Source organism: Coffea eugenioides, chromosome 9, assembly GCF_003713205.1.
Source record: "Coffea eugenioides isolate CCC68of chromosome 9, Ceug_1.0, whole genome shotgun sequence".
NCBI classification, from domain to species: Eukaryota; Viridiplantae; Streptophyta; class Magnoliopsida; order Gentianales; family Rubiaceae; genus Coffea; species Coffea eugenioides.
This window is the reverse complement of record NC_040043.1, coordinates 5498058-5522435: the sequence shown is the minus strand read 5'-3', so window position 1 is coordinate 5522435 and position 24378 is coordinate 5498058. Positions and strand designations below refer to the sequence as shown.

Here is a 24378-nt window from a genome sequence, read left to right as displayed (position 1 = left end):
TATTTTTATCCCCGAATAAATACAATAATATAAATGTAATAATATCCCAAATAATGTAAAAAATATAATAACCGCGTCCCAACCGCATTGACCCATGAATAAGGAAGGTGCTGAAACTTAGGAGTGGGGTGACTCTAAGTTCCTTGCTCCCCAGTTCACCTTAACGGCTTAGTCAGCAATTCAACAAAATCAAGCATATATTCTTCTTGACCCCTGGGCATAGATCGGCTGGCTTCGGGACAACCCCAGTTGGGGCCTGGGTCGTGTGATCGAATCTTGCTCACTACCGCTTCGAGGCTCTTGGGGGGCGAGGTCTCGGGGTGCAGTGGGGATTAGTCGGGTGAATCCTGGATACCCCACTGTATTGACAAAAAAAAAAAAAAAAAAAGCATATATTCTTCGTTTTAAAAAAAAAAAAAAAACTAGGTACATAAAATAGATAAATTTGATTAGTTGTTTCTGTCAACAACATAACTTGGACAAGTCGTACACAATTTTTATCCCTGTTCAACTGCTTAAGAATTCCACCCTTGAGTTTTTTTTTTTTTGATTAATTAGTTTTTTATCATTTAATGAACAGTAGGTAGCTCTTCATCGTTTTTCAAACGCTATATGATGAAGTTAATAAATTAACGTTATTGGACGAGAATTGATCCTCATACCATTCCTATGTGTTTCCTACCATTTGATTTAAAAGATTTTCATGCTCGCAATTGGTAAATTTCGTACCATATTTGTTTCTTTTACACATTCACCAGAATTCTAACCAATCAGACCGTGTACGAGGTTTAAACTTACAGGCTAAGATATCATTATTCATTCTTTAAAACTTGTTAAAATTCAATAGAAAATTCCGGGCAAGAGCACATCTTGGCCAAGTGTTATTATGGGGATATTAGCTATTGTGTACCCTACCACAAGAAAAGTTTTTGCTTCCCACGTAGTTTAGGAAAGGGAAAATCGTTCAAAATATCCTTCACATTTTACAAGATGACTTTTTTTGTTTCTCACTTTTAAAAGTATAATTTTACGTCCCTTACAGATTCACATTGATCAAATTTGATCCCTACCTAGGTTTCTGACTAGTTTTTGGCCGGAATTCACCACGTAACTTGCATGTGATCATTTTTTAAGGGCAAAATTATCAAATCAAATTTTTACATAATCTGATTCATAGTCCCTCACATTTCAAAAAATGAATTTTTTCGTCCCTAATATTTTACAAAATGAATTGTTTTGTTCCTCACATTTCAAAAAATGAATTTTCCATCCCTCACATTTTTCAAAATGAATTTTTCCATCTCTCATTGATCATGTGTATGAATAGCTTTTTTTTCTATAAACCCACGTATATGTCTATTTGATTTTACCTGAACAGTACGAATAACATGTAATTTATCTCTATTGGATTTCATCTAAACATGCTAATCGTAGTTATACACATGCTATTCAACAGATATATATAGGGGTTTAAAACTAATAATTTTGTTTGAAACCGATGTATATATTTATATGATTTCACCATTTGAACCTATTCAATATTTGTGACATTTCTCTTTTGGTAATAATTTATTTATTGAATTGTATAATAAGGTCATCTAATTAATGGGTCATAATTCGAATTCTATAATTGTACTAACAAATTTCAGTTTAAATATGAAATTTCTACTTGACACTTTTAAGACCAACAGTTGAATTACTTGCCTTATGATTGTCTTAAAATTTGAAAATGCCAATCACTTATTTCTTTTTGTCATACTTTTCTTTTGTTTATTTTTTCTGTCCAAATTTAATTCGATATAAACACTCGATAATATTTAGGATTAAATGTCTTTTTTATTTTCAAATTTCGAGTAAAAGAAAATGAATATAAGTGAAAAACTAACAATTTTTTTAAACCCATGTACATATCTATTTGATTTCACTTGAGCAGAACGAATAATATGTAATATATCTCTATTTGATTTCACATGCTATTCGTACTGTTTAGGTGAAATCAAATAGATATATACATGGATTTAAAAAAAAAATTATTCACACACATGATCAATAAAGGATGAAAAAATTCATTTTGAAAAATGTGAAGGATGAAAAAATTCATTTTGTGAAATGTAAGGGACGAAAAAATGTATTATATGAAATGTGAGGGATTATGAATCGAATTATATAAAATTTGATTTGACAATTTTACCCTTAAAATATGATCACATGCAAGGCACGTGGTGAATTCCGATAAAAAAATTAGTCGGAAACCTAAGTAGGGACCAAATTTGACCAATATGAATTTGTAAAGGACGTAAAATTACATTTTTAAAAGTGAGGGACGAAAAAAGTTATTTTGCAAAATGTTATGGATGTTTTGAACGATTTTCCCTTTAGAAAAAATACCAAAAAAAATGAAACACCAAATTACCAATTTTGACATGGGCAAATATGTCAATACGTCCATAAGCTCACCAAGGGACGGAATTTGTTCCCTTAGAAGAAAATAAATCCGAACAGCAACTAATCAAACTACACATGATCATTTGCAGAAGGTATTTAATTAAGAAGAGGCAATTCAATCTTCTTCTTTTAGGGAGGGAATTTCTTTAACATAAGCTGAATCTGCTAAGAAAGTCTGCATAGATTAGCTACTCGAAATATTTAATAACGAAATTCTTTTTTTTTCTTTTCCTGATAATTTCAAGGTTAGAGCAAAAACCTCCGATCCTCATTCTCTCGCAAGAGAGCAAATTAGTGAATTCGGTTGAATCAATTATCAGCCCCACAAGATTCAGATAGTATTTCCTCAAGCGGACAAGGGGAACAACATACTACGGCATCCGGTGAAGTCTAGAATGAGGATCACATCAGGGCCCGGATTCAATTTGAAGTCCAACCAATTTAACATCCACCTCTTCGTCCAGGACCCAGGAAGATGGAAAACCAGTCCAATTGCTGTACACAGTTATTAGGGGTGTCAAAGGATAACCAAGTTGTAGCTGTTTGGACTTTGGATCAAACCTTGCCGATGGAACCTGGCTAAATATGCTTACTCGGTAACCAGTGACCAGCCCTAGCTGATTTATGTATCAAATGCAAAGTCCAGCAAATTGAGAAGCCAAACTTTATCAGTGTGCATGGCCTGATCCATTTGTTAGCCAGAGCAGCTTCCTGTACAAATCATTTAGGGGCATGCGTTAGTAAAGCAGCCAAAGTTTCAGTGCATGTTACAGCAAGACTCGTCCATAACCTCCTAGCTGCAATCATTTGATGCACCCCAACCAACCAAGTTTAATTGTTTCATCTCCCAACTCCCAGGAATTTGACAGAAAAACACAAACCCGAATGTTTCAGGCTGAAATGCCCAAGGACCTAGTAAAGTTGTCCAATACAACCTTAGGTTGTATGCGTGCTCTCAGTCCTCAATGACAGAAGCTAGAAGGCTGACAGTTTTGACAAAAGAACTGCAACATAGAAGGAATGCACGCAAAAAAGCTCATGGAATGGTATTTATTAGCTTACGCTGCATCTTTTGTGTCCATCTGTAAAAAAGAGTGATGGCTCCCCCTTTTTACTTTCCATCTGTGACACTCACATAACAAAGAATACCTAAACATATACAGTTTATTTTACGGAAGCAATACCTAAACATATACATTTTGACTTTGACATCTCAACTGAGACACTTGTGAAGTCTCTTGTCCTTGCACGAGGTGCCCGAACAAGCCATCAGTGACTGGTTTCCAGATAATGCATCAAATTTCAGAGCAAACAATGCTGTGTCCCCGTCATGAATGGTTTTGTTACTAGCTGACATACTTAAGGATCTGATATTTTGCATTGGCTTGGAGGAGATGCACTGCAACAAGGTCTTTAGGAGTCAACCATTGCGGGCGTGCAAAAACAAAACAACATACCTTCCTTGCTCTTCTTCTTCTGCAAATAGCAGCAGCTGGTCATTTGCTATATTCACAATGTGCTTACAATCGTCAACGTGCTTGTCAAATAAAACTTAATCTTGATTTCTCCTGGCACATAATTCTTGCTAATGGAAAACTGTGCTGTTCATTCTTTACTTAAATCCAAGATTGACCAGGGAGTTTCTCAATTTCCCTCTTCTGCATCAAACCCCTTAATGCAGATGCCTTGTCCCACATGTAATTGTCTGAACATGTATTTGACAAGAGAACATAAGGACCAGGTTCAGAGGGCTGAAGTTCAAGCAGTTTATCGTGAACCCATTTTGCCATCTCAACATTCTTGTGGAGATGGCAAGCCGATAAAAATGCATTCCAAACTGTACCAATGTGAGAGATGTCATTCTTAAAAATAAAATCCTTGATCTCATTCAGCTTGCCAGCTCGACCATAAAGATCCACCATAGAAGTGAAGTGTTCATCTGCAGGCTTGATACCATAAACTTCTTTCATCATTCTAAAATACTTGCAGCCTTCTTGTATCAAACCCGCATGACTACAACCAGTTAGAACTCCAACAAACGTCACTTCATTTGGTGTTATACCGTCATTTCTCATTAAGTCAAAAAGCTGAACAGCCTTTTCTCCATACCCATGGACTGCATAAGCAAATATCATAGTAGTCCAGAGCACAACATTGCGAGTTTCAGCTTGAATGAAAAATGACCACGCATCATCTAACTTTCCACACTTTGCATACATGTCAACCATTGACGAACTGAAGAAAACATCTGGTTTATGTCCAGATTTCAGAATACGGGAATGGATTTGCTGACCAACCTCCAGAAGTCCAGCATCGGCTGAAGCAGTAACAATGCTTGTTAAAGTTACCATGTTGACAGAAATTTTTTCATGAACCATGAATCTTAAACTCTGCAAAGCCTCTATTAGCATCCCATATTTAACATAACCCGCAAGCACTGTACTCCACAAAATCGATAGTGCTCTATGATCATGAGAAGAAATTGTTAGAAATTGACTTTTCATAACATCTTGATGCGAAGTTTGAACAATTAGCTTAGCTTTCCCCATCTGCCCACATTTACAATACATATCAACAAGTGAAGTCTTAGCAAATGCATCTCCGCTGATTCCGACCCTCAAAAGTTGACCATGAACTTGCCTCCCTAGTTCCACATTTTTCAGAGAAGCCAACAGTGCCAGTGATATGGAGAAAGTATATTTGTCAAAAGCATGTCCAGAGTTAACCATCTCATAAAGCAGCTCCAATGCAACTCCCTCATACCCATGCTGCAAAAATCCATCAATTACTGTGTTCCAACTGGAGACTACTTTATCGGGTAACTTCTTGAAATAATCTAGACACTTGCCCATGTCTCCTTTACTTAAGCTAGAGGCCATCATTATATTCCAAGAAAAGTTATCCTTATTATCCATAGTCTCAAAGAACCTTTCCGCATAATCAAAAGCTCCACATTTCACATAAAGGTCAAGAATAGCATTCGCCAAGGCAACATCTAAATTCATTCCATTAATTATTATCAACCCATGAATGGCCTTTCCCAGCCAAAACCCATTAGAAACACCAGAACAGCACTTCAAAACCGAAGACAAGGTGAACCGATTTGGAGCAACAATGCCTTCGCTAATCATCTTGCCAAAGTAATCCAACCCAGTTCTGTAATTGCCAAATCGAGAAAACCCCGATATTAAAATGGTCCAAGATCGAACATCCCTTTGAAGAATTTCATCAAACAGCTTCTGGGCATTGCGCAAGTAGTGATTTTTCACATAAAGATCCATGATTGTATTACCCACATTCAAGTACTGGGAAGTACCATTCTTCATTGCTTTAGCATGAACAAGATCAGCCCGGGGTAATTGAAGGCATTGTTGGGTAGAGTAGCTGCAACTTTGATGACATTGGTGAAGACTTAGCAGCGTTGGATTTGTAATACTAATACACTTCCTTAAGGGGCAATTGGAGGCTGCGTTGAGATTCTTTTTCAAACACACACAGCAGCCACTGGCTGCATGATTTTTCCATCTCATTATACAAGTACTAGATTTTGCAATATTTGGTCTGCAAATGGCAAAAATCGGTAGTTGCTACTGCTCTATAAAATCTTCTAGGAATACACGAGGACGGACCCAGGAGACCTATATCAAGGCGAGGTTTTTTATGAAAGGTGAATAATCACCCCTCGATTAGAAAATGTCGGAGACCATCCTGGGCTCAATGCACGATGCGTGAGTTCAATGAAGAAGATCAACAGTCCCGCCTACAAACGAACATTATTGAAAATGCCCCCTTGGGAGTTTGGAAATGCCTTTCTGCACTTCATAATCGTTTCTTGCTTGATCTTATGATTTATTAACCTTTTGCTTGCATAGAAACAGAAACCAATAATGTTGCTTAACATTAGATCCAAAGCAGGAAGGAAACCAAGAAACCTCTAGACTAGCCGACTAAATTTAAGCCAACTAAAACTTGAAGAAACAGACATCACAAGATGTTGATAAGAGGTTCTTTTCACATTTGGATAAAATGTTGCTGCGCAATATCAAGAATGAAGAAAAATATGAACATAGTTGCGTGTGCTGATATGTATACAACAATGATTACATTTTAAAACTAGAGGCACTAGACTTTGCCGGTACTGTAATAGAAATAGATTGTCAAAGCTATTTGTGAGTTCAATGCTCCTAAAGAGTTGAGTTAATCTACAAAATCGTGCGGTCATAGCGGAGGATAGAAATATGAAGACAGGGAAAAACCAAGGAACAGCAATCCACCAACTGTTGCAACTGAGCGCTGAGAGATCCTGGAAGCCAGCATGCTTCCCCCGATCACTGCCAGCGATGTACAAATTGTGTGTCCTACGGTAGCCCCTGTAGCAACCCCAAATGCATTTTTGTGTGTGGCCAGCTGCAGCAACCAAAAGAGATCTTTTCATCACCAAGCATCATGATTTAACATTACAGCTAGCTTAGATGCTGTTCCCTTCATGAAGCTTAGCGTAATTTAGAAATGGAAAAGAGCTCAAAATACCATCAGCTCAAGAAACAGGCATGCAGGGAGATGATGAGCTTCCACAAACCAGACACAATCACAAACGCAGGAAGACCATGGCACACAATCAACATATTACAGCAAACTAAGTCACAGATGCACCTCAAGCAAGCAACAATTAGAAGCATGTGAATATGTGACAACAAACACAAACGTTATTTCAATTGCATATTATATAAGGTACTGGCCTCTGTGTAACTGATTGTTCGGTATTTTATCTAATGATGAAGAATTAATTATCTGGTCAGCTTTCACCAAAAATCATAATGAGTTAAAAATACAACATGGCAGCAAATTCAATTCCTTGATAGGCCAAAACAGCATTACAATGAAGAAATCTTACAGCAATTGTTGCTATCTGACTGCGGTCTCCCCATTCAGCCAAGAAGGTCAAAATAAATGACTGCGCAAAAACAGCAGGGAAGCAGTTATTTAAAAAAATACTATGTTGTAAGAATGATGAAACCTAATTCAAAGCAAAGAACTACTCCAGAGACTGGAATCCAAATTCATTACAATTCTTTTCCATTTTTCTTTTTGCAAGTAATCCAAGTATCCTCAGTTGCTTGATATATTAGTTTTTTTTCTCTTTAAAGAAAAACATTTTAGAAAATTTCAAAGAAAAGAGTCTTAAACAAAGCAATACTCATCTGAATCATATATTCACTTTGAACTGCCGAGATAGAATCCACTTCAGTACATCAGAAGCTAGATCAAAGACAAACCTCCAAAAATATTGGTGTACAGAATCTAGAAAAGAATCGCCGGACTGCTGTCTTGCCTTGTCCAGATTCGAGTTTCTCTTCCACCTGACATATTTTAGGTTGTCAAAAGTCATGTTGATATTTACAAGGGAACAACAGAAAATTAATGACGCAACTGGAATATCAAAGTCATGGTAGAATAATGTTTGATTTCCACTTTTCCTCTTCATTGTTATTTCCCTCAACAGTGGGAGGGGACATAGCATGTAATTCAGCTCAAAGAACTGATCTTTCATATCAAGACAACAAGGCTATTGGGTCATTTAAACACAGACTAAACACTGGACAGATAATATTGTTCACCATAGAACAAACCATTAGCAGCAGTAATAAAGCAATCTTCTGCTAACTCAGGTGATTGCTTTACTACTGAGGCATGCAGACAACCATCGTGTTCCAGATCAAATTCCATGAATCAAAAGGGGAATCCTACTCATACTTCAATCTAGACACGGCAAAAGTAGATAACTTTTTTTTTGTCACCACAAAAGTAGGTAACTCAACAGCAAAACATTAATTCTTCTATTCAGTTCAATCTCCAAATAGATCAATTAATGCTGAAACATTGGCTTTGCTAACTTACTGTCATCTTGAATAACTAGTTTTCAAGTATGACGGTGAGTTTACTTTGGCAGAGAATAAATAAGCAAGTGAAACAAAAGGGGGCAATTTTGAGCAAATTTACCCTGAATCTGTTGGCAAGATGAACTAAAAATCTCATGGATTTTGAGAATCCAATGAACCTAATGAAAGCAGAAGATCTTATAATTTCAACAATGTCTAACAAAACTTTAAACTGACCAAAACGGTTTAACTAATCAACAATCGGCAGGCTGATTTGAGTGTTGCATGGATCTTAAAATAAAATTTAAAAAAAGAGATGCAGAGAATATTGGTCCAAAGTGGAAAAGAACACAATCAGATATGCAGTCAATGATCAGAAAAACATACTTCCTCAAATTCCTTCTTCTGTGAAGATTTTGAACCCGACCTCCAAGCAATATAGAGTAACCGCAGCCCAAAAAATGCATAAAGAACTGAAATGCAAACATTGAAAATTCAAATTCAAAACTAGGTTACTAACTTCACATTAAAGAAGAAAAGAAGACAAGCATCCCAACAACAAAATGATCAGGTCTTGAGGTTTCTAACATTCTGATTTATCGCTTTTATCACGAATAGACATGTAACTGCATGAAATACAGTATAAAGATTGAACAACCAAATGGCAGTTAAAAAGGAAAAGTGCCATTGCAAAGTCAAAGAAACAAGAGAACGATATCCTACCAAGTCATCGAATCATTGCCAAATTCCTCTTAACAATCATTGTGCCAGATATATCAAAAAAAGAGTTCAAGTAGAAAAACTAACATCAAAAAATGGTCCTAGAATAATGAAAAGTAATATGATAGATCCACTAGAATATTTGCATCAATATCTTGTAATTCGACCAAGCTAGAAATTAAATTTACAATAGAACTGTAGAACAGTTTAAAGCTTCATCCTTTCCATGCAATCTAATGTTTCCAATAATATTGAATGCATATGTCAAAGAAGTCGAATGAAAATTTGTCATGCAAAATGAATTATACACCCAGAAAGGGAAAATATAAAATTCCAGTTGACATAGCAACACAATCAAAAGCAGAAAACTACAAACCTGTGGCTGCACTGTTTGTATGCTTCCTTGATATCAAGTTTGGCACAATCCTACCAAGTCCAGTCGAAAGTACCTAACCATGGGCATAAAACATCCAATCTCATTATTCACTCAAAAGTAAATAAACTACTGAACATTGCACTTAACCAAGACGCCATCAAGGTGACTTTTTGCAGCACTAAATGCAACATAATGAGAACCTAGAATGTAGGATGAAATGAACACACGGCAGAGGTAATGACTGAAAGGGTAAATAAGCAAACTTACTGTCATCACAAACAAGGCACTTAGTGCACCAGATAAAACAATGGACTTGGGATGACGCATCGCCATTAGAGCTGCTATTATAAAAGTCTCATCTCCAATCTAGTGAGAAGTTAATAAAAAATTGTAAGGGCAAAGAGAATTGCCGTTAAGGAAAAACAAGAAAGAATGAAGTTTGTTAAGTGAAATCACTAACCTCACTGACAAGAATCATGGAAAAACTTGCAAAAAATGCATCAAAAATCCCAAGACCGGATTCCAATTCAACACCAAGACCAACAGAACCAGAATTGTACCCATCCCTTGTAATACCAGTCTTGAGTTTGTCCACAAAAATCTGTCAACAAAGTTTTAAAAAACCATCAAGGTCTGTTTTTTAAGTGAAACAAAAAGAACACTGAAGATAAATATGATTTGCTGATTGAACTCCTTAGAAACCTGTAATCACAATCCCACCATTTAATATCGATAATGCATTAACGCTCTCTCCTGACACATTATATCTCCTAACACGTAAAACAAGTAAATAAACAAACAAACAAACAAAAAAACCAATTTCAAACTTAATCACCTTGCTCCCATTCTAGGCAATGAATCCATGGTAAATAGTCACATAGAAACCTGTACAAACACCTCTGATAACTCTCAGTTTTACAACACTAACAGCCCAGATATACCTAAAGCTGCAGTTTGCTGAATCAATGACATGGAAATACAATAGGAGTAAAGGATGGCACAGAGAAGCAAGAAAATTCCCAATCTTCTTTTTTTCCTCCATGAGTAGTGGGCAGATAAATCATTGTACGATCTGAAATGGTTAAGTTTGTTGCAAACACCAGGCAGCAGAGCTAATAACAAAGTTCCTCTCTTCCTTTCAAAACGTGCACATCTCTAATCCTACTTGTGATCTCATGGTGTTAACAATGGCACAGTTTAGCTGCTGACACACAAAAATATAGGAAAAGGAGGGTCAAAGCTTCAGTTTTATGAACCCCTACAAGAAAATTTTTCCTTTCTCCCTTCAATTTAGTTCATTCTCTTTGTGAATTTCAATTTCCATTTACCTTTTTTTTCCTGTCCATCTGTATAACTAAATCAACTAAAGCACAAGAACTATTCAAGAAGGCAATTCTCCACGAATCATTGAAACCCAGAAGCATAGATATAAGACCAGTACATATACTCACTTTACTTTTCCGGCCTAGATCTCGAATAGCCCGTGTTGCCTCCTCTCTTTCAGATTCCTAAATCCAGACAAGTAATAACATCATTACACAAAACAATACAGTAATTAAGCAAGCAATCTACTCTGCCGACCTGTAAAAGTATGTATTTACACTTACCTGAGCAGAAATTGGAGCGAATAAAACAAAGAGCACAATGAAGAGCAATGGAAGACAAACAAATTGAATTCTTTTTCGGGTGTTTGATAACAAACCCATGACTTTTTTCATCTTTCTTGAAGAGGGTAGGATTCAGAAGCTGAGAATCTGGGATTCCAAGTCCTGCTGTGACTAATGAGGAGGAAAAAGGACGGTCTGCTTGCTCTTTTGGGGTCCCTTTTGTCGAAGCGATAAAAGGAGTTAAATATTAATAACAATCAAGAAGGGAAATGGGATCCACGAGGAATCTTCATAAGATCTAAACCAGCACTAAGAAGGAGAAGGAGGAGAGGAGACCCTGGGAACTCTGGCATCCAGCAAGATCTCCCCTAAGCCTGGCTTGAATATGAGAGCTCATGTTTATTTATTAACCAGCTTTTTCTTTTTAATTCATAAATCTTGTGCTAGTTTTTGCTTCTTAAAAGGATTAAAAAGTACGGGTAACAAACAAAAGAATAGTTTAGTAAAAGTTTCGGAAGGAGTTGAAAATTGGAGAGGCCGGCGGCCACTCGCAAATTACAATAATGGTCCGCGTGAGGGGTAAAAGAGGAATTGGAGAGCTATAAGTGCAATTTTTGCAGAAAAGGTTGAGAGTGGTGGCTGGTTTGGATGGTGAGTTTTTTAGGCGTTTCGTGTTAACATACTGTAACACTTGTAGGAAAATTGTATGGAGTAGAGTTTTTGTGGAGAACTTGAAATGTTTTATTTCTTTTGTTTTCTTTTCTTCTTTTTTCCTCTTCTTTTTCTTCGTTGCTATCACCGCTACTCCTACCATCTCTACTTCCGCTGCTGGCGACAAGTTCACGAGCGCCATCGCCAACGCCTCCATTATTTTTCCTTTCTTTCTCTCCCTTCTCTCTCTTTCTCTCCCTATCTCTCTTCTCTCTCATCCTTCTCCTTGCTTCCTCCCTCCTTATTTCTCCACTCCTACTTTTCCTACTCCTTCCTTCCCGTTGCTCTCCTCTCTTCCTACATTGTTTGTGCTTGTAGCTCTAGTGTTTATTAGGTATATTTGTAGTGCATTTTAAGTTGTATTATTTGAAAAAACTAGTTTTTTTAAATGCAATCCATGTAAATTATTAAGATTTTTTTTGAACAAACAAACACACCTTTAGTCGTTTGTCCTAATTGTATCTAATTAAGGGTCTGTTTGGTTGGAAGTAAAATGTTTTCCTTGGGAAAATATTTTCCGTGGAAGTAATTTTCCATGAAAATCATTTCCCTTTCATCATTTTCAGGTGTTTGGTTAGCTTATTGAAAATATTTTCTTACTTCATTTTTCTGGTGTTTGTTTAACTTTTGAAATATTTTCACTTTTATCTCTATCTTTACTTTCTACACATTATAACTACATACTTCTTCCCATGCAAAATAAGAAAATTTATCTCATTGTTTAACTTTAAAAAATCTTGGAGAAATGTATATATGAATAAAAAATATCTCCTTAAGCAATAAACAAATTGCTGGCCATTTAGTGTCAAATATCAATCACATGCAATGCTTATTGTGACATATATCTTGCACTCTCACTGCTGAAAGTTTCTCTAGAAAAGAATGTCCCTATTATACATAATTAATTACTAGCATAGGATGAGCAGGATGAGATTTTTTTTTTATTTTGAATATACTAGGGGGAGGGTTGGGTTGGTTGGGTTGGGTGGTACGGGAGAGGGAGTGTAAGGAAGAGGTCTTGGGTTCGAATGCTCCTTTTTACACTAAAAAAAAAAAAAACATACTACAAGATGTTTTCAGTAAGTTTGGAACATACTACAGGCGGGATGCATGCATTTCGGAAAACAACTTCAGTAAGTTTGGAACGGAAGTTGTTTTCCATAAGATGAGTGAAAATATTTTACATAGGAAAATGTTTTCAGTAACTTTTGTGTAACCAAACACGGGAAATTAGGAAAATATTTTCCTGGAAAACATTTTCACCCGAAACAAACGGACCCTAAATAACCTTTGTATGCATTTGGGACTAACCCATGCATTGAAAGTAGAGCATTCGCTTGTTGGTGGAGGATCTATTATGAGTAGGGATGGCAATGGGGCATGGTGACCGCAATCACCCACCCCCGCGGGGTTGCTTAGAAATGGGGCGAGGGAGTCCCCCGCCCCGCCACCCGCTTTAAAAAAATAAATATATAAAATATATATGTATATAATTATATATACTATATAATTTAATTAATTACAAACTTATGATAATGATATTATTAGTTATATGTATTATATAATGTCTATTAGTATATATAATATAATTGATATTATTAATTATACTAATAATTATATATGTGTACTAATACAAATTATTATTGGTTATACTAAATTTACTAATACATTTATACTAAATCCTTAATTACACTTAATACAATAACATTTTTTTCTTAAAACAAGCACAATAATGAATTAGTGATTGTATTTGTGCCAAAAGTGAAAACTTGACTACTTTAGTTATATTTATTTCATCATGTTGAATTGTATTCAAATAATTTTTATTTGATTGTTTTTATAAGTTTCAATTGTAAAATTACAATGAATAATAATTTGATGATGTGTTGATATTTTAGTACTTGATTATTTGCTAAATTTTAACCATAATAAAATTATATAACAAATTTTTATTAACCCCGCGGGGAAAGCTTGGTGGGGCGGGGCAGGGGGAGCAGAGAATGGGTCGGGGGCGAGGGGAGTTTGTAGGCAGCGGGGCGAGGGACGGGGGAGGGGTCCCCCGCCCCGTTGCCATCCCTAATTATGAGGGATGATATTGCTCAATTTGGAGACTTCATTGTATAATCTTTGAATCCTTTTAATCTAAGTTACTTAATATACATTCAGCGTTTTTTGCTTCATGGTCAATTTTTTTAATCTATATAATGTTGTAAGAATTCAGAAGAAAGGAATGAAAAAGAAAAAAGATGGAGTAAAGAAAAACTAGTTGGCTTTGATTATATCTGTTGAAGAAAGGTAGGAAATTCAACTGGACAAACTCTATAGATTAACTATTTTTTTTGGGGAGGGGTATTTTCGAAACACTATACATTGTAGTATTGTACATTGTAGTTGTATTTTTTTGAATATTTTTAAAATTTAATATTCAATTGAAATATTTTTAAAAAAATTTTTGCCCAACCCACCACCACTTATGCCACCAACCCTTCTGTCCCTCCCTTCCCCTCCTGCTTCCTGCCCATCAGACCCATCTCCCTCCTGATCGAGACCTTTCGCATAGGTCCAAGCCAGAGGAGGGGCCTAGGAGGGCGGGGGGAAGAGATAGGAAAGAAGGAAGACGGAAAAGGGGGTGAAGAAAGGAGGTGAGAGGCGATGATGGCGGTGACAGTGGAGGAAAGAGAAGGAGAGTGGTAGGTGATGGGTGGAAAAAAATGGTAGTAGAAATTTCTTTTGTTTGTGTTTTTGTAAGTTGTATTTGAAACTCCATGGATTATGCGTTTTTGGTAGGAGAGGGACTAGCGCGATTGAGATGTATTACTTGATATATAATAATTACATTATATTATTGTATTTAAAATAAAAAGCGATACATATTAATAAAATAGTTGAGATATATTCAGTATAATATTATGATATAATTTTATATAAAAAATTTAAAATTTTATAAAAAAGGAATAAAATTGCACAAAATACAATTATACTAAAGTGTGTTATTACCGCATGATCTATGAATGAAAAGTACATACTTCAATCCAAAGAGAGCCATTAATGTTCTTCCAAGAGGAAAATAAAACTAGCTGGTGGATGGAGTAGCGGGAAAATGGAGTACGCGCGCGAGTGGGTGACGACACAAGCGGAAGCGTCGTCGGTTCCAGCATGATGTAAGAAACGCGGGGCCACCTGACTCGTGTCGCGAGTCGGCACTCGCGAAAACAAAATATGAAACGGAGAAAATAAATAATAAAAATAGTAAAATACAAGAAGAAGAAAGGCAAAAAGCCAACAGCGCTGCTGCTGTATCAACAGGGGAATTTGATGGTTTGGTTGGTTCTGATTCGTCCCCTCCCCTTTTCCCCTCTTCCTCTTTCCTTTCTCTCTCACACACTCACACACTGCAATTGCTCCCAACTCACACCTCTTTCTCTTTCTCTGTCTCTCTCTCACACTTTTTTTTTTCTCTTTTTGTTTTTGTGGAGGGGAAATATCAGAAGGGCCTATTCTGTCTTTCTTTTTCTTTCTATTCTCTCATTCTCCCATTCTCCACCTTCCCTTCCCCCCGTTTTCTCTCTCTCTCTCTCTCCCCCTCCTCTCTGCATTTCCATTTTCTTATTCTTTTTCTATCCCATTTTCTAAATATCATAAATAAATAAGCCAGTCTAGTCAAATTGAGGTGGGGGGGAGAGAGCGGGAAGGCGGGGGTGGGGGTTGGTAGGACTGGGACCCGAATCAAAATGGAAATTCCGGCAGCAGCAATTCTTCTTTTAGGAGGAATTGTTGATGCCAGTGTTAGCCGTTGGTGATGGAAATCATCGTCACAGCGATTCTTCTAAAATTATTAGTATTATTATTATTATTATTATTAATAAAATTAAAATCAGCAGCAGAAGCAGAATCAGCATGGATTTCGATTCCGGAATTCCCATTTCCCGAGCATCTGTCGTCGCCGAAGGTTCTTCCTCTCTCGACCAAGGTACCGTCCACCCCCTTTCTGCCCTTTCCTTGCTTCCTTTCCCAATTTCGAAGGAAAATCTTGGGAAAATTTCTGAGCTTTACGACCTCCATTTTTTGCGTGGCTCGATCATGCGTGAATTTGCTATTTTTCTGGGATTTGCTTCTTTCTTTCTTTTAGGTTTATTGTCTCTGCATGATTTCAATTTAAGAATATATCTTATAATTTGTTAAATAAAATCTAGTACCATGACTAAAGATTTTTTTTTTTTCAATGTGGCCCACGTGCAGCTAAAGGAAATTATTAATTATTTCTGCTTGGTGGAATTTTGTTTTGAATATCTTCGCCGGGTGCAGAAGGGATCAAAGTTTGCATGCACGTGATACAGTATTTCTATCATCATCAGAAATTCTTAAAGTTCTCTCTTTTTTTCCTTTTTAAATTTTCTTTCGTCCATGTATTTAAAAAGTTGTGCTGGCTTCAACAAATAAAAGCAGGAAATTGAGATGGGTCAGCTGTTTTTTAACTTGTTATCTTAGTATTGAAACTGACATTATAATTTTATTGCATAGCTGTGTTTATTTTAGGTTAAATGTTTTGAGTTTCTCTTTGGCTGGTCGTTTTGATAAAATAACTAGTTATCTTTTACCTTTTTTTTGGGGCGAATATCAACAGAATTGGATAAACTGATAGCAGTTGATGAAGAGTCTGCCTTTTGTAGCACATCATTGAGAAATATGGAAACTGAAAATGTCGACCTCTTGAGCATAGCAATTAGCAAGTTTAGAAGTGGGTTTTTTCAACCCACGTGATTGAGGTGTTGTATGAGCAGAAATAGATGACTGGGGACAATATATATATTAAAAGATTGGATCTTGCTGTAATTTGCTTTCTCGCACTCGTCTCTGTTGGGGAGCTCTTTTTTCAAGTTCAAAAACACTTAATCAAAAGGACGCCACAATCGAAATTTGTTGAAGAGGGGATGCGTTTAGGAGTTAGAATTAGTTTGCAGTTGGTTGGTGAATTATGCTTAAACTTTCAACTGACTGCTGATTTTGGCATCTTAGATGCTCTATGGCAAATTAACTTGAGGTCAAGGGAACCAATGGAAGCTGGGACTTATCCTGTACGTGAAGGTGAACCAGATTGTTCTTACTACATCAGAACAGGTCTATGCAGATATGGTGCAACATGCCGATTTAATCATCCTCCTAATAGAAAATTGGTAAAAAAACCTCGTGTTAGTTTTGGTTGTTTCAGTTCTTTAGATTGTTTGTGCCTTATTGAGCTTAGAGCACTTAGTCATAATCACAGGAATGCTTGCCACAGGATGCATGAATATTAGAATGCAACTAGGATGTGATTTAAGTTAATTAATAATATGAAGAAATGAACTCTGAACCTTTAGAGGATTGTCATAACGTTGGCCATTTGTACATGAAATAGGTGGAGACGTGGAGTTGATTTTAAAACAATAGCTTCTTCACCTTCACCTGTGTGTGTGTCCACGTAAATCTATGTATCACTTACTATCACTGGAAATCACATTTTGACTATATTAACCACAGGCTATTGCCACAGCAAGGATGAGAGGAGAATATCCAGAAAGAATGGGACAACCAGAATGTCAGGTATGCTACTATGCTTCTGATACTCCATGTTTCCTCACTTTTGAACTTTCTTCATTGGACTGCAAAGTTCAATTCCTACAATCAGGAAAATATGCCATATGTCATAATGTCCAGAATTGTTGGGAATTAATTTTCTAGTGTACTTATATTTTGATATTGAGCTGTTCTCTTCCTTTTTCTTTTGTTCACTTTCCTCTATGTATCTTTTGTGCTTTATTTTCTGCATGCTTGGAGGTCCTTGTTCTTTAATTTTTTTTTGTCGATTCCTTCTTGTTTTCATATGGTTACTTTCATGGAAGGTGGGATTGGTTGTACTTTCTTGTATATTTATAGTGCATGATATGCATTGTCCTGAAGGGGCTCCCTTGGCAGATATTTCTGACGGAGATAAGCAGTCCATTGCTGGATGCAATGTTTATTATGTGATCAAAGGAGCTTTTCTTTTTCATACTCTTAGTGTGAACTTGCAGGACATAGCTCAAGTTAACTTTGTAAAAATAATTGCATGGTAATTTTGTTTAAGTTGGTGGAACATGTAAACCTTAGAAGCTAAGATTCATACTGCTGGTTTTTGTTTTTTCCTTTTTGAGTACTTTGTTTGGAGAGGTACTGTTTTGAAATTGATGGAACATTTTCATAGTTCGTGTACAGATTTGTCCTGTAATTCCTTGATCACAATTGACATGATTAATCAACAGTTGTTAGTCCTGTAATTCCTTTATCACAAATGACATGATTCATCAACAGCTGTTCTTAGCCTTAGAATGACCTATTGATAAATGAACGTCTTCATTATCCTTCTGAATTATCAAGCTGTGATAGATACTGAGGCCTGGTCTTATATCATTGTAAAATTTGATGCATCATCAACTCCCTGATAATGTTCTTGGGGACTTGCCTTCTGCACCTCTTAGAAATTTTAGATTTGGGTGAAGAACTTTCCAGTTTCCACATTGTGGGCTTGAAGAAAGTTTCATTAGCCAAAGTTCTGATACGTTTTGCTATTATTCTAAACAAGACCATTTATTCACTGCAACTTTTTCCACTTAGGTTTGATATTTTAAAAGTTTTTTATGATCTGGATTTCAAATAGAGTGCCAAAATTTAGTGGGTGAACATCGTCAACTTTATTTCTTTCTTTTCTGAATTGTAGTATTAGTTGGTCAAGCTCATATTTCTTTTCAGCTTATACCTTGCAACCAGAAGTTTTGTGTTTCTATGCTGTTTATGTGCTTGAAACTGCTCCATCCTCATTAGACATGTAGCACTTCTATAATTTCTTGGTTGGTTGTCAGGTGCCTTTTTGCTATTTAAATTTGTTTTATTGTTCAGATTATGTTTGTGGAGATATTATGCACTCATATGTGTTTATTGTTCTGGTTGTATTGGAATTAAAATGACTTGAAACAACTCAAAATCACATTACCAGCAAAATATGAAGCTTGCATGGAGTTACGTTTCTCAGTGACAGATACTGCTAGTAATGCTCTTTCAATTGGTCAAAATAGTACGTTGCACTAGGTTGAAAATTGTTCTATATTAGATACTTGTTGCATATAAATTTAGCTCTACAGACACCCAAACTTACCTGAAAGTTGAAGACTTGCATCATTCTTTTCTTAAATATATTCATCTGGATTATCTTTAAATATTAACTAGATTTATCAAACATTCCATGTTCATATTGTCATGTCTTGGTATTTGCGTATTATTTCATGTCTAGCTAGTTTTTCGGATGTTATGTTTCTTAGTTTGATGCTGAGCCAGATTTTGTCTTATTCTCCAGTATTACTTGAAGACAGGAACTTGCAAGTTTGGCGCCACGTGCAAGTTTCATCATCCTAGAGAAAAAGCTGGGATTGCTGGAAGAGTTACCTTAAACGCCTTGGGCTACCCACTTCGCCCGGTCTGCATTCTAATGTTCTAGTTTACCACATAAAATTAGTTAGTTGAGTTGAAATACACACAAATAAAATCACAAACATTTGCATGTACCTATACACACACGCACTTACACGTGCGTGAATGTGTTTTAACTAGAATTTCTTCCAATTCACGTATATTATGTCCTAATCTCTTGCTCTAATGTTTAACCAGAAGTAAATCTCACAGCATTATCTAGGTTCGCCACGTAACAGCTGCCACTTAGGAACACTGTAAATTACACTGTCAGTTGTGATTCCATAACTCCACAATCATGCCATTTCTTTATATTTCTGTTCCCCTTTTCTTGTTTGTTTTGGTAGGGAGGGGGGAGTTATTTGGCCTAGTTAAAACATGAGAAGCTCTTCATGGTCATGACATGACAGGAGTAGTATTTTTGACAACCTTATCCTGTCAGGCTAAGTTTTTGACATGCACTTGTTGTCAAATTTAAAACTAGGACACACAGCTTCACTTTATTTGTGAATCAACTCTCTGGTTTATGATTTGTTGAAAATAAAGCTGTTTATGCAATTAAATTTATGTTCAGAGGTTTGATATAGTTTTTATATTATAATTTTAGTTTCTTTTGGCCTTGTACTGTAATTTCCAGAATGAGATTGAATGCGCTTATTATTTGAGAACTGGACATTGCAAGTTTGGAAGCACCTGTAAGTTTCACCATCCTCAGCCAGCTAATATGATGGTCTCTGTTCGTGGTTCTCCTGTTTATCCTTCTGTTCATTCGCCGACAAATCCTGGACAACTGTCATATCCCTTGTCAAGAGCTTCTTTTATTCCCAATCCACGCTGGCAGGGTCCTTCAAGTTATGCTCCGGTTCTTGTTCCTCAGAGCATGGTTTCAGTCTCTGGATGGAATGCATACAGTGTAAGCTCTCCTGTGACGTTTTCTTAAAAACAATGTAGATTTTTTCTTGTTTTAATCAAATTTGCTGTTTGGAGAATTTCTTTTTCTTCCCATTGCTCTGACTGATTGCTTTTGCATGTTCGAACTTTGTCCCTGTTTTCAGCTCTTAAAATTCTATGACGGTCAAAATCTTTTACTGAATGCTATAGGGTACCTTATCATCCTGTGCACAGGTCTCTGCCTTCAGGAAATAACTTGTATGATTTGTGTTAGAATGAAAAGATCTGGAGCAATGACTTTACTTCAAAAGGATCAAAATACAAAACATAAAAAATGAGGAATACTATGTAGAATGCAACATGTTTGCTATAAAACTGCAAGTAGAGAACGAACTAATGAAGGAATTCACCTTGGGTTGGGATCCATTCAATCTGCTGTTCTTTCTATGCACAGTTTCCGAGGTCTTTATTTGTGTATACTGGACCAAAAGATTCAGCAGAGTTTCTGCATTAAGCTAATCTTTTTTCAATTTTTTAAGAAGCTATAAATTAGATGCTGGACGTGGGTTGCATATGAAATAAACATGTTTCCTGGTGCTATCAGTTCAAATCTAGGCTAGCAAGTGGCCTCAGAACTATTAATCAATTGGTTGCTCATATTATAGGCATCTGGATTAATTTCATTCATGTGTTAAGAGGAGTCTGGTTAGAGTGCATGGGCTTTTATCATCTGTGGTTGGTTAAGGTTCATGGAATGTGATCATTACCATCTCTAATAGTTGCATTGCTAGAATGCTGGATTCCTGCAACTCCATAATGACTTTAATTAGGAAAGGTGTCTGTTAAAAATGCACCTGTTTAGCTGCAGCAAACCTTCTTGTCAAGTTTTTAGTCTTGTCTTTTGATGCATACTAAAGATTACTATTTTAGCTGCTTTCTGTCGGCATACTTAGATTTAGTATAACTTACTTATGGCAACATTTAAAATGTGTAATCTGAACTTAGCTATCCAAACCTTTGAAGATGGTTTATTTTTCAGGGTCAGCTGGGTTCAGGTTCCTCGGCAGAGAGCCAGCAGCAAACAGCAGGAAATGACCAAACTCATGGAATGGTAGGCCAATCTGAAGCAGCAAATGTGGGATCACAAGGGATACATTCTTCTTATAGCTCTTCTTCTTTACCTATTGGGTATTATGCATTACAGTTACAGAGGGAGACGGTGTTTCCTGAGAGGCCTGGACAGCCTGAGTGCCAATTTTACATGAAGACTGGAGACTGTAAATTTGGTGCTGTGTGCAAGTTCCATCACCCAAGAGAGAGGATTCTTCCAGCTCCAGACTGTGGCTTGAGTCCAATTGGACTTCCATTGCGTCCTGTGAGTTAACATTTATGTATTTCAGATCTTGATTATCATAATCTGTGTGTAAGAACAGTTGAATCAGCTTCTCAACTGTTTCCAACTGGTGGATTGGCGCTTAGCTTTTCCTTTTTGATGCCCTTGTTTTTTAGGTTTGTATGGGACTTCGATTTATGTAACAGTCTATTGGCCACATAGTACGTTAATGTGAACACCTTAATATTCTAGATCACATTTTACGGCAGGGTGTTGATAAGGGGTGATGGACTATCAAGTCGTTTGCCAGAAACTCCACTTATCACATTCAAACAAGTACTTATAGAAGGGAATTATGGAAAAGGAAAAGAAGAGATACTACAATAGATATCGTTATTCTCCATGAGTTGTAGCTGAACTAAGTTTGAGGAAATCTCAATACTGTCTTGCTTGAGATATGATTGGGTTCACTGACTCTACATACTCAACTTGGTAATTGTAATATAACTTTCGGTCTTCCTTTTCCTTGTTCCCAGCACCAGGTCTCTAGTTATTTATATTATAACCTGGGAGAGCTGATGGGAACCAAAAAAAAAAAGAAAGAAAGAAAGCTTCCTTACTAATTCACCAATTTTTGCTTCAATTCTTTTGAAAATAAGTTATTATTGGCTGCATTTACTCACATCAAACTTACTCTTGTTCTTTTCCTTTCTGGGACAAGCATAGGTACACATGCATGTTGAACGTGAAACACGTGGAGGAACTTTATGCAGTTCCTTCTGTCCTTATAATATTATGAGTCTCCATCCTTGTGTGAACTTCCATCTTGCTTTTTCCTTTGTTCATGTATTTTTCAAGGGATTCTGCACAGCCTAATAAGGTATTTTAGTTGGTGTTAAAGTGTCTTTTCCATCTTTATGAGATGGTTACTGAGGTCACGCTTCATAAATATGGCAATTGAGACGGAATTTTTCCAATTAAGGCATATAAATAAATCTGAGTATTTCCTGTTATATTGTCTTAAAGAAAGTTCATTTTATTCTTCCTGGGCGGAATTTGATATATTATATATCTTTGGCGTCTATAGATCTCTTAATAGAGTTGGCCTGCATTCTAAGATTACTAAAGATGTTTATGGCATGTGTGCTCTTTAGAAATTTGGATCTAGAAGAGATACATAAAACAATAAATTGAAAATACTAAAGCTGAAGCAAAGGGCAAATAGTCAAAGAATGCCGAGAAAAGGGTAATAAGTCCCGTTTTTGGTATCTTTCTTATTGTTCTTCTCCTAACATCTATTTTATGAATGAACTACAAGATTTATCTGTCTATTCTTCTCTGTTACATGCAGGGAGAACCTTTGTGCATTTTCTACTCTCGATATGGAATCTGCAAATTTGGCCCGAGTTGCAAGTTTGACCATCCGATGGGTGTCTTTACATATAATGTTTCATCATCTTCAACTGAGCCTCCTACTGTGCGGCGGTTATTGGGTTCATCATCTGGAACTGGTCCCTTAACATTGGCATCAGAAGGTCTTGTTGAAGCAAGCTCCACTAAGAGCAGGCTATTGCCATTGTCAGAGGCAAGAAAACCCTCTGGTGATACTAGCATTGATCCAGAGGAATGACTAGTTCCTCCAAATATGATCCAGTTAAAAGCATTTTCCATCTTTTAGAGGACAAGAGTGCTTCTCTGTAAATTTTCTCCATTGCTGGAGATGTACAGAAATCAGTTGAAGTCAAACTGTTCTTCTGAAATGAACTAGGTTGACTTATTTAAACTTCGTTTTGCTGCATTGTATAAATCTGCAGATATGTATCACTTTTGGTGAAACCAATTGTGACAGTTAAGATAAAGTCCACCAATCCTCTTTCTGGTTTTTGTGAATCTTGTTAACCCCAGCCTCTTTTTAAACTTTTCTTTGTTTCTTTGTTGCAATGGCTTCATGTGGCTCCTGTAGTGGTCCCAGTTTTAGTTGCAGGATCATCTCTGTTCCATACAACCTATTTCGGATGGTTGTGCTTGGTTTGCCACCTTTGTTACATCTATTGTTCCTTTTTGTCATGATCATAATCATCACTATGACTATCTCTGAATTTACATTACTGTAAGTGTTGTATTCACCTCTTCCCGCACTACGGTATTATTGTCATGCTTCCTCTAATTTTCATGATATGATCGTTGGCAGACATCTTCATCTGTGTCGTAATATAGCGGTGCTTATTTTCATGACTTGAATGGTGCTATTTTAGATGTTCAGATTAAACAGACTTCTGTTATCTATGGATGTTTGGTGCTGCATTGCTTTGGCATATAAATGCATCATGGGAGGAATGCGTCTGCCGCTTTCTCTTGATCAACAAGTCTATGAACTAGTGAAATCAAAGGACCTTATTCTTTCTTCAGTGAATTTTGCCTGTGAGATGGACTTGCATGATACGTATGTGTCACTTTAGTTGCTATCGGCTTGCCATCTTCAATTAGGATGTTATGGATATATGAAATTAGGTTGTGCAGAATAGTGTTTTTACAGAGATATATATGTGCAGTTCATTATTTTCTCCAAAATTGCTTTCCTTTTTTCCTTTTTTTTTTTTTTTTAAGTACACTTGATTATTTTGTACTTTAGAAGATATGCATGCTGAAAATTGTTATGTAAAATGATTACCTTTTTAAGCCTTTGGCAAGGAATACTAAAATTTGTCTAGTGCTTCTTATCATTTGAAAATTTTTCATAACTTCTGTTAGATAATCTCAAATGCTTCTGTTGCTATTCATATATGACCTCAAAAATATGGGCAACAATTTGGTAATCACTTGCCTGAAACAAGTTCTATCTTATAATTCTGAGTGATCAAACCTGATGCAATTGAATGTAAGTATTTTTTGCCAACCTCTTCTACCATTTTCTTGAGTACCCTTAAAAAGATATGA

General features: G+C 36.3%; 2 protein-coding genes across 3 annotated transcripts; one reads left to right on the top strand and one right to left on the bottom strand.

The window, feature by feature from the left end:
- Positions 1 to 4033: 4033 nt before the first annotated feature.
- Positions 4034 to 11683, bottom strand: LOC113783000 (pentatricopeptide repeat-containing protein At2g21090-like). The gene is made up of 10 exons (XM_027329000.1): positions 11028 to 11683; positions 10872 to 10928; positions 9881 to 10021; positions 9688 to 9786; positions 9421 to 9493; positions 8712 to 8797; positions 7722 to 7805; positions 7340 to 7399; positions 6671 to 6852; positions 4034 to 5856 (listed from the first exon to the last, which is right to left on the bottom strand). The coding sequence occupies exons 1-10, from the start codon at positions 11136 to 11138 to the stop codon at positions 4062 to 4064; spliced, it is 2688 nt and encodes an 895-aa protein (XP_027184801.1). The 5' UTR covers positions 11139 to 11683; the 3' UTR covers positions 4034 to 4061.
- Positions 11684 to 15073: 3390 nt separating this feature from the next.
- LOC113782821 (zinc finger CCCH domain-containing protein ZFN-like) lies at positions 15074 to 23331 on the top strand. Of its 2 annotated transcripts, XM_027328748.1 has the most exons (8): positions 15076 to 15708; positions 16755 to 16912; positions 17256 to 17318; positions 19105 to 19224; positions 19855 to 20130; positions 21148 to 21219; positions 21313 to 21483; positions 22793 to 23331. In XM_027328748.1, the coding sequence occupies exons 1-8, from the start codon at positions 15516 to 15518 to the stop codon at positions 23069 to 23071; spliced, it is 1332 nt and encodes a 443-aa protein (XP_027184549.1). In that variant the 5' UTR covers positions 15076 to 15515; the 3' UTR covers positions 23072 to 23331. The 2 variants fall into 2 exon arrangements, with proteins under 2 accessions (XP_027184548.1, XP_027184549.1); XM_027328747.1 differs by having other exon boundaries at positions 15074 to 15708; positions 21148 to 21483.
- The last annotated feature ends 1047 nt before the right edge of the window (positions 23332 to 24378 follow it).